The sequence below is a fragment of the Taurulus bubalis genome (genome assembly GCF_910589615.1).
Source record: "Taurulus bubalis genome assembly, chromosome: 12".
In the NCBI taxonomy this organism is placed as follows: domain Eukaryota; kingdom Metazoa; phylum Chordata; class Actinopteri; order Perciformes; family Cottidae; genus Taurulus; species Taurulus bubalis.
This window is the reverse complement of record NC_136600.1, coordinates 15,813,328-15,827,326: the sequence shown is the minus strand read 5'-3', so window position 1 is coordinate 15,827,326 and position 13,999 is coordinate 15,813,328. Positions and strand designations below refer to the sequence as shown.

Below are 13,999 nucleotides of genomic sequence, written 5' to 3'. Positions count from 1 at the left end.
TGATCCGAAACATAATTGATGTCAGCATGTGGGATAGTATACATTTCTTTGTCTGTAAATAACTTAATAATGCATGTTTGTTCATGCATAGCCCATATAGCATAAATACATAAACACTCAAATATTAATCCTGTAAACAACATTTAAACACTTGTTAAATGGGTTATTTTTTTGTATTAAAAAGTGGGCTTAATAATGTGTGAAGAGACTGACAATAGAAAATGACATGCACGAGCATTACTTGATTGTATCATGGCTTTTCGGGGGAACTATATTGTTTTTTGTTTTTGTCCGATGAACTATCGGACACATTAAGCTCAAGCAGTCCCCTGCAGTAAGTCATAGAGGTGTGGCTTTAAATCTCATTGCAGTTTGTATTCACCGATCTGAGCAGCAGATAAACTATAATCTGATTACAAAAATACCTGTCAAGACAAGACGGAACAGATACATACGTTGTTATGCCTTTCTGTGACTCATCCCCTGCATGTGATGCAGCTGTGGAAGATTATGAGAAAGTGAATGTCCCACAGATATAATGTTACTTAGAGATTTGGTCGGGTAGGCTCCGGAGCTGCAGGTTGCCGACCCCTGCTTTAGGTAATGCACTGTCATGGCACAGTTTGTCCACCAGAGAGCACTGAATAGGTGATTGTTACACTGCTTAATTAATATGTATCTTGATCATCTTGGTACTTAATTAGTAACACTATTTCTAGAAAAAAATCTACAAAAATGTGCTCATCCAATTACATACTGTAAATATAACTTTAACATTATACTTCTGTGGTGTGTATTGCTCTGTTCATAACAAAAATAAGTTGACAGAAGGAAGCAAAACACCAGTGATGTTGCACAATAATTTAATTTACCAGAAGACCCTTAGTCGAGACAGAAGTAACCGCAAGAGTGTTCAGTTCCTCACACTTTAGCTGTTTTTGAAAAGAATCATAAAGTAATACTGAAAGGAGACTTTACTCATTATGTCCATCCTGTCTGTCTCTGGTCTAGTTTATGGAAGTTATAAAAAGAAAATGTCTATGTGACACGTCGCTGCATTTTCTTCCTCTCAACCAGCATTTGAGCTCCTGAGCTGAGTCTGCATGTGTTTTAAAACTTCACCTAAACACTCCCTTTTGAAGTGAAAAACAAGTTGTAATGTGGACAGACTACTGGTAGTTTCACTGGAGGTGTTTGTTCATATCAGGCATCTGCAGGAAGTTGTCCAAAGGCTATCAACAAGATAATTTTGTAACTTGTTGCTTTACAGAACATGATAGAGTTTTAAATGTATTTATTTTTCTGCATAGTGCATTCTTGCAGACTTCCGTTTGTCCAAAGCATCTCTAATGAGCATGTTCATGTTTTTCCTGAAGAGTCTGATCATTTAACCACTTTTGATAATCAAAAGTACTTCATTTCCGGTTGTGTTCTTTTTAATATCTAAACATATAACATATATGTATCCAGGATGTCCTCTATCAGTCTCTTTGTGTGCATCCTGTCTTCTTAAGAAGATCTCAAAGGGTAAGGAAACTCATTTATTTGTTTCAACATTGATTGCATACAAACAGAGCTTTGTAAAGGTGTTGGAGTTTTTTTTTAAAAACACTAAAATCAAAACCAGAAACTTGGTTTCAGTACTTTTTTTTGTTTTCTTCAAAAAATTCACATTTTGACATTTTTATGGACTTGGGAAATGTGTGACAAGTCTTCACCAATTTATTACAATACAGTATGTAGTGCTTACTATCTCAAAATAAGCAACATTATAGTAGAAACTATCATTTCTGCCAACCAAGCACTTTCACTTCTCCATTTGTGGAGGATTGTTTTGTAAAACCATTTCTGCTTCCTTTGGGTTAAATTCCCATACATTTTGTCCCCTTTCAATAGTAATAACTTGTGTATACTCAACAATAACATAAGTTGGATCTGCAGTATAGACTAAGTAGAAAATAGAATATTTTTCCATACACCAGTCATGTCTGTCTGATGGAGCTTTATAGCTGGCTGCCATGTTTTAAAGATGTACATCACAATTTCCCTTACGCAGTCTTCTATTACTATCATAGCTATGTTTGCGTCTGTCTTAAATGTGTGAGGATTCAGTTCCTGAAAATACAACTTCTTCTTTCTGATCCCCTCTCTGGATAAATGAGGATGGCAAAAAAAAGAGGGATGTTTACCCATTTTGATTGTGAGTGTGCTTTCTTGACTGTTGGAGGATTTCAGGTGTTCTGCTGCCTCCTTGTTTGCTACAAATATGGATCAAGTTATTTCAACAACAGAAGATTACTGGGTAAGTGGATATTTTTCAAATCTTTCATGTGCATCATCGTTCATCAGGGGACACAAAGAGTGAACTTAGCCTGTCTCTGTTTGCACCTTAGATTCTATAACTTGAGCAGGTCGTAGAGTACATATTCAGACAACTAATATTTGCAGATGAGTTACTCAAATGTTGTTCAGTATCTTGCACAAATAGCTATCTTTAAAGTTCCCTATTGATAACATACTGAACTAGGTTTTATCTTGACATTTTGGGAATTTTATTATATTACTTTGTTTCAAAAAGTGCCATCACTGAGGTTCAAGAAAATTAAAAGGAAATAGACAACGATTGGTTTCTGGATACCACAGTTTGTGAAATGGTGAGAAGCACACTTTCATCATCCATCTGTTTCAAGAATTTGAGATAAGTCTTTTCCTCTCTTGTCAACAGGACTTCAACGATGACTATGACAATTACACCTGGTCCCCCGACACGAGCAAGTCGCAGGCCACCCCATGCTTACAGGAGGCCAGCTACAGTTTTGCACAGAGGTACTCCCCTGTTGTATACATTCTGGTGTTCCTCCTGGCTTTTGTGGGCAACGTGCTGGTGCTGTGTGTGATCCGACGCTACCGAAACTCCCAGTGTGGTGGAGCCTGCGCCTTCTCCCTGACAGACACCTTCCTCCTTCACCTGGCCATTTCGGACCTCCTGCTGGCCTTCACCCTGCCCCTTTTTGCAGTGCAGTGGGCTCACCAGTGGGTGTTCGGCTTGGCTGTCTGCAAGATCTCCGGGGCCCTCTTCTCCTTGAACCGCTACAGCGGCATTCTTTTCCTGGCCTGCATCAGCTTTGACCGCTACCTGGCCATCGTCCATGCTGTCGGCTCGAGCTGGAAGCGCAGCACCTGCCATGCCCAGGTTGCGTGTGCCCTCATATGGGTGTGCTGCATAGGCCTGAGTGGAGTAGACATTGCCTTCAAACAGGTAGTGGAGGTGAACACTGTGGGCCATCAGAAGTCGCTCCTGTGCCAGGTGTGGTTCACTGATAACTCCACCCAGTGGCAGGTGGGGCTGCAGCTGGTCAGTGTGCTTCTGGGTTTTGGGCTCCCCTTATTGATCATGCTATACTGCTACATCCGCATCTTCAGGTCTCTCTGCAACGCCACTCGTCGCCAGAAGCGCAAGTCTCTCCGCCTCATTATCTCCTTAGTGTCTGTGTTTGTCGTCTGCTGGGCGCCGTACAACGGCTTCCAGCTGGCAGATAGTCTGTACAAGCTGGGCGTGGTGACTGGAGGTTGCTATTTTGGCCATGTGATGGACATTGGGACTCTGATCACTGAAAGCCTGGGGCTGTCGCACTGCGCTCTGAACCCGTTGCTGTATGGCTTTGTGGGGGTGAAGTTCAGGAGGGAGCTGGCCAGAATGTGTAAGGGGCTGATGGGACAGAGAGGCTTGCAGGGGATGGAGGGATGGAAGGAGAGGAAGCTCAGGAGAACCACCAAATCCTTCAGCTCCGCGGAAAGCGAAAACACCTCCTACTCTGTCATGGGGTGAAGCGAGAGACAAAGAAGAGTGTGCGTGTGTGTGCGTGCGTGTGCTATGAATTTATTTTAACTTTAACTTGTTCTCAGCGGGAAGAGTGAACAATTTCTTCCACCGTGCTTTGATATTTGATTGTTTATATGGTGCAGCTTCCAACATGTTGCCTTATTATTTTTTGAGTACAGAGTGCTTTTTTTCTGTCCATAAGTCAAATCTTGTGAAACGTCTAGATTACTTCACACTCCTAGAAAAGCTTGTTCAGCAGTTGAGGTATAGCTGTGGCCTCAGTAGTCAGCCGCATAGCTCACACCCTTAAACTCAGTTGATGTTCTCATCAGGTTCAACACGCAATTGGTAGCAAAACAAGTTTTAAATTATAAAACAGTGAAAATAGTTGTGTTAAAATTCCCATTTCTTGTCCCCCCCCCCCCCCCCCCCCCCCTGATCTATATACAGCTGGTCTCAATGGTGTGCTTCAAAACTCTTTTGCAGTGTAAATCACATCAAAACCCATGATTTTTGTGATGTACAAAGATTTTTGTAATAAATATTTTTGAATAAAATAGTGTCATGCATCCACATCTCAGGTTCACTCTCTGCACGTTTACTTGACCAACTTTCATCCAGCTCAGTGCAGTTGCTAAGTGCACTGACAGGTATCCTGTTACTGCCAGTGGTGAATGTAATATATTTAAGTTCATCTGAGGTACTTGTACTTTACTTCTCCACTACAGGCAAAAGTTGTACCTTTTACTCTACTACATTTGTCAGTCTGGTGAACATTGGACATTGTAGCAATGCATAGTGCACTTTATACACTGAGCAATACTAATGCTATTTTCAGATTGTAATTATTATATTAGTGTGTGTATATATATATATATATATATATTAATTATTATGATAGTTAATAACTATATTATATATTTATAAATGTATAAATATATATATATATATATATTCATTATTATTATTATGTATTCTTTTTTGTGCAATACTGTTATATCTTTTATATTTTGTGCCTTATTTTTATTTATTTTTTACCTTAAGTTTATTCTAATTCTTTGTGTTAGGAGGCCCCAGCAAAATAAGCATTTCATTGTATAGAATAACTCTGTTATCTGTGCATATGACAGTAAAACATCTTGAATCTTGAAATATATCACTAGTTATTAGTTTTTTTTTTAGATGACATATTTTCACAAAATGTATCAATTGTCAAAAGGTCAAAACCATTAGTTTAATCTTTATCAATGCATTATCATTAGTTTCAGTTTATTATTTAATAATGTATAATTTTTGTAGGTAAAATACAAATGTAAAAACTTAATTCTAAAGTAGCTTAAAATTGAATTACTCAAGTAAAGTAGACTGCAACTATACCTCAAATTATAATATATGGTTGAATAGTATACCTCAAACACTGTTATGTTTTAATTGTCATCCTTCCGTCAGATTTATTTATATTTTACTTGAGTAAAACCATGATCTCACCAAAGCATCGCTGTCACACAGTGATGTAAAAAAAGATAAATTGCAGATGTTATTCATCTTCACGGTATCCATCCAGCCGGGCAGACCTCGTGGAGCAGGCCTCGAAACACAAACACAACAGCGCCACCTCGTGGAAAGCGGCTCTCCGTGCGGCTCATTGTGAGATGTATTGTTCGGCTGTACTTTGTGTTCGTAGTCGCGTCAAGTCAGGCACAGAAAGCGGACACGCGGAAGCTGGGCAGTTTGACCTTCAGAATAAAGCACCCTAGCCCCACGACAATGGCATAGGCAGTAAGGACAGTGCCATTTTGTATCCATGAGTCGACCACTTACTACAAACACAAGCGCACTTTCCACCTCTCAATCTCTTTCTTTTGGATTTGTATTAGTTGACGCTACGATGATCTCCAACACGCGTTTTATTTTGAAAAACAATTAATGGAGCGCCTCTGGTGGATCGTGTGGATTTGGTAGAGTTTGCAATGTGCGAGACGAGGTGGCGTTTGATTAAGCAAAACAATCCGGTGAGAAACGCAACTAAAGTGGACGTAAATCCACCCGGTGCTCGTGTTATTCAGGCGGTAAGATCACTGTTTGTTTGAAGGGCATCCGTGTTGTAAAACAGCTGGCGAAGCGCGGCGTCTCTCATCGTCTCATCGTCTGCTTTAGTTTCTCCTTCAGTGTTGCCACTCAAAGCCGGAGAGATATTTGGGTAGTTTGTCTGCCGGACGTGGCGGGAGACAGCTGCAAGTCTCCAAAAACCTGCAGCAGTAAACTCGACCAAAGCGTGCCCCCCCCCCCTGTGAAGAGTGTGTCCTGTTTTAGTATCGCCCGTCTGCGCACTGCGAGGTGATCCTCTTCAGTCTTTATGTAGCCTCTCTGTGCATAACATGCGGTTACAGTGGGTTTTTTTGGTATCATAATAAGTAAGTACATGTTGACTGGAGACTTGATACATTATGTCAGTTGTAGCCAATATTGCAGTTCTGATATTTAAGTCTTTACCTCTCCGTTTCTTTTTTTATTTTCAGTTTCGAAATGTATCTTTGATGTAGCTACTTCATGTATATTTGCGCCGGCTTCTTTGACGTACAGTATCTTATACCAGCACTTCTGGTTTCGTGGCATACGTGTTTGTATATTTAACTTGATCAAGCAGAGTGACAGCTCAGTCACTGTGCACAAAATAGCGTGCGTGTGTGTGCGTGCGCGCGTGCGCGCGCCCATTGCCAGGGTGAACTGTGCTTTCCGTTTAAACTAACTCCACTGTTGCCTCAGCTGGACTTCCCTGAGGGGGATTTTCAGCACTCAACTCTCTCACACAAAACTGACTGTCACACACACAGAGGGAGGGAGAGGAGTATATAAACTGGTGTTTTCGACATCCGTGCTCTAAGGCACTTTAGCATTTTCGATTTCTCTTTTTGCCTCCACAGTAGATGAACATGGATGTGGAGCTCGATGGATTATTTCGCCAGAATGGCACCTATGACTACGATGAGGACTACGAGTATAAAGAGGACGCCACCACAGTAGCCAGTAAAGCGGTGTTGACCCCGGTTCTGTACTCCGTGGTGCTGCTTGTAGGGCTGCTTGGAAACGGACTACTCCTGGCCATTCTGGCTCAGAAGAGGCGATCCTGGAGCATATCGGACACCTTCATCCTCCACCTGAGTATTGCGGACATCCTGCTGCTGGTGACGCTGCCCTTCTGGGCCGCACAGGCGGCTCAACAGAGTGGATGGTGCTTTGGGAGTTTTCTCTGCAAGATCATTGGAGCTGTTTTTAATGTAAGTACCACACAGTGTGTTCAACAGGTGGCATCTGGGAAGTGAAAGAGAGATCTTATCAGTGAAGCTGTGAGAAAGTTGTGTTTGGCTGTAGGCCAATTGTTTCCCTCTTAAGCCTTCTCTTGGCCAACCAGGGTCATTGCACTTAACACTTTTATTGAGCAAGTATACTCCCATGTCACATCCACATTTCTCCAAGCATTTCAGCATTTCTGGAAAGAGGCAAGAGGAGGGGATCAAAGTAGGGGAGAGGTGAAAGTGAAAGCTAGCTGGAGGTTTTGCAACTTACACTAAATAACAGCTCAAGTTTTCCTATTCTTTTTCCTAGATCAACTTCTACTGTGGCATCTTTCTGCTGGTTGTGATCAGTCTGGATCACTACTTGTCCATCGTCCACACCACCCACCGGTTCTTCCAGAAGAAGCCCAGGTTAGCTCATATCAGCTGCCTGTCGGTGTGGATCGTCTCCCTGTTCCTCACCATCCCTGACTGTGTTTTCCTGGTGGCGAGGAGAGATCCGGCCCAAGGGAACACCCTGTGTGTTCACAGCTACTCCCCGTCAGTAATGTATTGGCAACTGGTGTCACGCGTTCTCCACCACACACTGGGCTTCCTGCTGCCTGCAGCCGCCCTGATCGTCTGCTGCGCCTGTGTCCTCCAGAAGCAGAGGGCCGTCACCTTAATCCTGCCCCTGGTAGGGGCCTTCTTACTCTGCTGGGTGCCATACAACATCACGCTCATTGTGGACACCTTCAGAAGCCGCTCGAAGGAGCCTTCTGAGCCTGAAAGTGCCCTAAAAACAGCTCTGATGGTCACATCTGCTTTGGGTTGCATGCACACCTGCCTCAGGCCTCTGCTCTACTTCGGCCTATGTAGAAACTTCAGGAAACAGACACTGGCCATGTTTAGACGCGCTAAAGTTGAATTTGAGAGTTCGCTGTGGGGATTGGGTGTTGGCGAGGAGGACCTGCCTGACCAAAATCCCGAAGGGGAAGCTCTGAAACAGATGTCAAGTAAAGGTCATGAGGTGCAGTCAACTCAGTGCTGAATAATGGACAAAAAGGCCCTGCTGTGACTGAGAAATGATCAGAATGGTGCTCCGCCCCTGAGGGGAATTTATTGGGAAGTTGTGTCATGGGTTTAAGGGATGGAGGACTTTATGATGAGATAAGGTTGAGAAAGAGATATTTTTAAAATATGACTAGAAATTGCACTTCAATGCGGAGGTTTCCGTACCACGTCATGGTGACAAACATCGCATTTTTATTTTGCAATCACTGTTGCACAATTTTAGCCTAAATCATGATATTTACAATTTTGTATTAAATTGTAAATATCTGTGTTTTTATTGTGTATTATTATTATTTTATATATGAAAAAGAAATGTGTCAGTGAACAGTTTTTAAGCTGTTAAACAATCATCACAAAGCTATAATGCCATATACTGTATATGCCATAATAATTGTTGAACCTCTTCGAATGGAATATGGTAAAACATAAGATAATTATTCAGTCAGTGTTATTGGGATCCTCCATAAAGCGGACAGATGGAGTTTATTACATGTAATCTGATTACACAACTGATCCACTTCTTATTGTTAACATAACATAACTATGTTGTTATGTTGTAATCTTCAGGAAGTAAAGATTGTGGATTCCACGATGGTGCCGTGAGTGAGTGAGTGAGTGTGTGTGTATGACCACAGTGCAGTGAGGGAATTTACATTGACGAATCCCAAAGCCTTATTTGCTCTTGACTTCTTTGTTGCAACATGGGTGTGTGGACTGTAGGACAGTGGATGACACAAACATGTGGTGATGTCATCAGTCAGGTGATAGAAGAGGAGGTGGAAGAGGGGAAGAAAGACATTAATACTGCAGCCTTTTCATAGCTCTCGGTTTCCTCTCGTCTCAAGATTTGCCTGTTTGTTTGGTGGCGAGAGAACAGTGGCATGCTTTATGCCATAAGCACAGTTGACTGGAAAAAAAAATGTAGGTGGCAAATGGAGAAAAGAAGAGGAGTTAGAGAAGAAAATATCTTATTTTAAAGCTCACGGTGCACGTTGTGTTGAGCACTAAATTTGTGGTTTGTTGGTCAGGTATGGCCTGCTAGGCAAGATCATGAAAACACATGTGACCTGAAATTAAGTGGGCTTTCACAACTGGGTGTGCTTTTAGAAACTGTAAAATAAATTTACACAAGACAAGAAACACCTTCCCTCCTCTCAGGCCACCTATTTTCCTTAATCTTTCTAATGGTGTTTCAGTTTGTCAAGAGCCAAAGCCTGAAAGATATGGTTGAATGTGAGATATGCAAGTTTTATGATGTGACAGCAGCAACACGTCAAGTTTATAGCATTGCTGGTCTGAGTATTGCCTCAGATTGAAGTGCTATTTCCTGTGTCGGCTCGAGCTTCTCACCAAACTACAAGACAAGCGGCTCGTCAGGACTTTTTAATAAGTAACGAACCTGTATCAGTACAAACACAAACTTTGATGTACCGTCCACAGGAAAGGTAGTTGAATCCACTTGAAATTCAAGACTTTGATCGTTTCAGTAAAAAAGTTACAAATAATTGAGCATCGTAGCTCGATGACTGAAAGCAAGACCATTGCATGTTAAAGAGCTTGATGCGTTTGAATGAGCGTGCAGTCAAGCTGTTTACTCTGAAAGACTGTGGAAGAGTTCATGAACTCTGTTCTCTACCTCAGTGACTGAACCAGAGCTGCTGCTTCTGGAGTGAACGGTTGCATACCATAGATACCTTGTTATTGCTGGAATCAAACTTGTGCAAGTTCAAGGGATGATCTCGTTTTAACACCAGTGGCACCAGCCAGCTGTTGGGACATTTTTGTAAATTGTGAATAAGCCGTGCTGTGATGGAAAGCAGTGGTCTGCCACAAGTGACGCCATCACTCTGTGCTCTTTGTTCATCTATTGCAGTTTCTTTTTTGCTTTTGAGGATGTGCGGTGGCTTTTTGTTTCCTGTCAAAAAGATGTACGAGATTTCCACTGAAACCCTACGTGGTGGTTTGCAGTTAACTTGTCATTCATGCATGTATTCTATCTAATCACCTGATCCTAACTGTATCATAAGCATAGAGAACATTCTGAGAAAAGTTACTATTAGAATATCTTAAATGCTCAATACAGAAAGAACAGAGAATACAAACGGCCGTTGCACAATCTAACTTCTATTAAAGTTTAAATTGTGAAATTCACATCATTTATTATAGTATATTTAGTATTTACTTGACTGATTTTATAATTTAGCTGTAATAGAAAAATGTCAAAATATCAGTTTCTGTTAATTACCTCTCAAGATTACAATTTAGGAAAGCGACAAATTGTTTCAGTTCACAAGAGTTTTAAGGGATAAAGCGTGTTTTGGATAGTATTTTTTACGAGACACCAACCAAATGTAAAACAAAATTGCTATTACAAATGTATTTATTCATTCATGTATCTGTTTCATTTATTTTCTGTAAATCTTAGGAAATTTAGTCATAAGAAATCTCAGAATTAGCCTAAAATGAGTCCTGTCGGGCCTATTTCTGTACTGTAATGTTGAAAACATACTGGATTATGATTTTAAAAATATCATTTTATTCTGTGTTTGAACAATCCATGTACAAAAATAAAATACAACATACAGTAAGTTATAATTGTGGTATAACATTGATTTCAAAGCAGTATACAGCCTTAGTAATAATACTCACATGTTACTTTGCAATGCAGCTGTGCAGTCAGAAAAGGAAAATGACTTCTACAATACAATACAAAATAGATCTGCTTCCTACAAGTACAGGTGTTTAACCTCAAGTCCCAGAAAGACAACAGTATTTTAGTCATGTTCATGTTGAGCATTTTCAAGTTCTACTAATATACTATGAACTACAGGACACTGCAAGAAAGCATAGCATATTAACAATTATATCACACAGGAAATTAACAACAGCATTGTACAAGCTGCTGTTCATGTCTCTTTTTACATACATATCACGCCATTTCCAGGTTCATACTTGCATTTTGGGTTTATACTAGAACACATCAACATGCTTTAATGACAACAAAACAAACATCGAATTTGTATACTGTCTGTATTCACCCTCTGTGTGGAACACGCCATTTAAGCACGTTTAACAAGGGAATTGTGTCCTTGTTTACTTCCTGTCAGCTGTTCGTAATTCCTAATTGATACTTTTACAGTATTTTTATAGCACTTTTACCTGCTTTATAATAATAAAAAACAAACATGAGAATCTCACTTTTTTTAAATTATTTAAAAATTATTACTTACTATTTTGTCAGTTTGGTAAAAAAAAATGTCATGTGCTTGTTAATGCGTTTGTGTCTCTCTTTTAAATAGCAAGGGAGTTGGAGGTGTCGGCAGACTCCGACCAAATGGAGCTTCTCCTGCTGGTCCCAACAGATTGCAGTCTGACACTTGTCTTCAGCTTGCAGCCCAGAGACCTCAAGATGTCCAGGAGCTGACGGCGGAACTTCACACCCACAAAGGCATACAGGATGGGATTTAGGCTGCAGTGGAGGTAGCCCACGGAGGAGGTGATTATCTTGGCTGTTTCAAGAGACGTTCTGACTCCGCAGGTCTCACGGGTGTTGCCGGAATGAAGTGTGTCCACCATGAGTGTGATGTTGTAAGGCGTCCAGCAGAGAAAGAAAACCGCCACTACTGCCACGATGACCCTGAAAGCTTTCTGCTTTTGGAGGCCCTGGGAGCCGCACCGCAGCCGGCAAAGGATGCTAGAGTAGCAGAAGATTAGGATAACTGAAGGCAGCAGGAAACCCACAGTGTGGAAGAGCAGGCGGGATGCCAGTCGCAAGTCACCTACTGCCCCAGAGGCAAACCTGAGGTAGTTGCGTACACACTGTGTATTGTTTAGTCTGTCATCCATTACAGCATCCAAAAATACCCAGTCAGGGATAGAGAGGAGCAGGGAGAAGATCCACACGGCCAAGCAGCTGACATGAACGACCCAGGGCTTCCTGCGGGAGTACATCTGGGTAGCGTGGACGATAGACAGGTAGCGGTCCAGACTGATGCAGGCCAGCAGAAAGATTCCACAGTAGAAGTTAATCTGAGGGTACAAAGAAATCAGACACAAGTGAAAAATCTCTTTGCAACCACAATTTACTATCATGCACTAGTGCAAGTTTGAGTGCATCTCTCCTGTTGCACACCTCTTACCGTAAAAACAACTCCGGTGATCTTACAGAGAGGAGTGCCCAAAGTCCATCCATGAATGGACTGTGCAGCCCAGAGGGGCAGAGTCACCAGCAGCAGGACATCTGCCACACCAAGGTGGAGGATGAAGGTGTCCGTCACACTCCAGGTCCTCCTGCTCTGAACCAGAACTCCCAGCAGCACTCCATTCCCCAGTATGCCCACAACAAACACCACAGAGTACAGAGCTGGGATGAACACCGCCTTGAACTGCCCACCCTCGTTCAGTTCGCACATGTCCTCGTATTCATCGTAAGAGGAATTGTCGTATAAATCCATAAATTCGTCATTGAGTTTATCTCTGCTCATTTTAAATGTCCCCATTGGTGAACTCTGCACAAAAAGAAGAACAAATCTACATTAATTGTATTTGAGCATTTGACATCTTTACCACACAGTGGTGCTGTTTACACATTTATCCACCTACCTATTGTCTGTGTCAGACGAAATAAGAGCAAGATAGCAATTCAACACACACACACATACACACACACCCACACACCAATGAATTATGTCAAACAAAATAGGACAAGAGCAAAAGAGATTTCGGTCTTTTGAGGAGCTGGTTCGTAATCTGTCTATTAGAACATTAGAACGCACATTTTGACAAATAAATGTAAATTACAAAAAATCCTAAATTAAAAATGTGAACAGAATCGGCTAATAATTGTTGTTTATTTAGGCATTTTTTTTATCTGTGTCAAGTTATCAAATTTTATCTGTGCTCACAACTTTTTTGGAGTGCCAATATATCCTTAAATATAAATAAGGTAAAATAATAGCCCTTAGTCTTGTTAAATGTAAGCACCGTATTTTTTCTTGATCGTGGTGTAACAATACCAAGTTTTGTGAGGTTTTATGATATCAGACCTGATAAACTTCATGACTTTGTGCCAATCAACATGGTGATTACCTGTTAAGATGGAGGAAATTATGACCACTTGCACAGAATTGCTTCGTGCAGATTGAGGAAGAGAAATTAATGCACGAGGACAGGAAGCATGTGTCATTTCAGTTTCAGAGTTTTCAGCAAGAGTCTTGCAAAAATAACCAAAATAACATGACACAGCTCAAAACAATGTAACACAATACAAATAATTGTATGGATGAAAAGAGAACAGAAATCAAAATAAAGATATTTAAGAAAAAAATGAACATTCAAGTGAGACAGAAGAGTATAGAATAAAGAAATAAATGACATAATAATAGTGCATTAATCACAGTCCTAATTAGCATCTGTAACTTGTTGCATGGAATATTATTTGGTCATGATGCATGACTCAAATGCTGCAACTTTATACTGAATGGCACCATAACGTTCACGGCACATTGTCACGCTACAAACCACATCACAGTCTGACATGCTGCCATCTCCTACTGTGAACTAAAGTTGTGAGAACAAACTGCTTGTTTGTAGGCGGAGGTCAAATATATAAATATGATTCAATTAAGGTTTATCAGTAATTAGGCGAAGATCACATAAACAAAACAGGTGAGAAGTACAAAAGCACTTGAAATGCATCGATCAAATAAGAAATAATGATATATAATTTACTAAAATCTTCCTAGTAACAAACAATGTATGTCTGCTAAATTAGGCTATGGCAATAACTTACCAAATTGTAATCTTTTGGTATTGTATTCTCGTCAGT

The 13,999-nt window shown here is 40.8% G+C and overlaps 3 protein-coding genes across 3 annotated transcripts; 2 read left to right on the top strand and 1 right to left on the bottom strand.

Moving 5' to 3' along the window:
• Positions 1–538: 538 nt before the first annotated feature.
• On the top strand, positions 539–4,478 carry cxcr3.2 (chemokine (C-X-C motif) receptor 3, tandem duplicate 2; the record flags this gene model as incomplete). The annotated part of the gene is given in 8 exon segments (XM_079228050.1): positions 539–561; positions 2,030–2,072; positions 2,075–2,098; positions 2,101–2,140; positions 2,143–2,168; positions 2,171–2,215; positions 2,219–2,302; positions 2,726–4,478. Coding segments are annotated over 8 exon segments (1,389 nt in total). The 3' UTR covers positions 3,830–4,478.
• A 2,272-nt stretch (positions 4,479–6,750) lies between these two features.
• LOC306745296 (C-X-C chemokine receptor type 3-like) lies at positions 6,751–8,149 on the top strand (the record flags this gene model as incomplete). The annotated part of the gene is made up of 2 exons (XM_079228048.1): positions 6,751–7,101; positions 7,430–8,149. The coding sequence occupies 2 exons, from the start codon at positions 6,751–6,753 to the stop codon at positions 8,147–8,149; spliced, it is 1,071 nt and encodes a 356-aa protein (XP_079084174.1).
• A 3,314-nt stretch (positions 8,150–11,463) lies between these two features.
• Positions 11,464–12,626, bottom strand: cxcr3.1 (chemokine (C-X-C motif) receptor 3, tandem duplicate 1; the record flags this gene model as incomplete). The annotated part of the gene is made up of 2 exons (XM_079228047.1): positions 11,464–12,201; positions 12,312–12,626. 2 exons carry the CDS (start codon positions 12,624–12,626, stop codon positions 11,464–11,466), a joined length of 1,053 nt encoding a protein of 350 aa, XP_079084173.1.
• Positions 12,627–13,999: the final 1,373 nt, after the last annotated feature.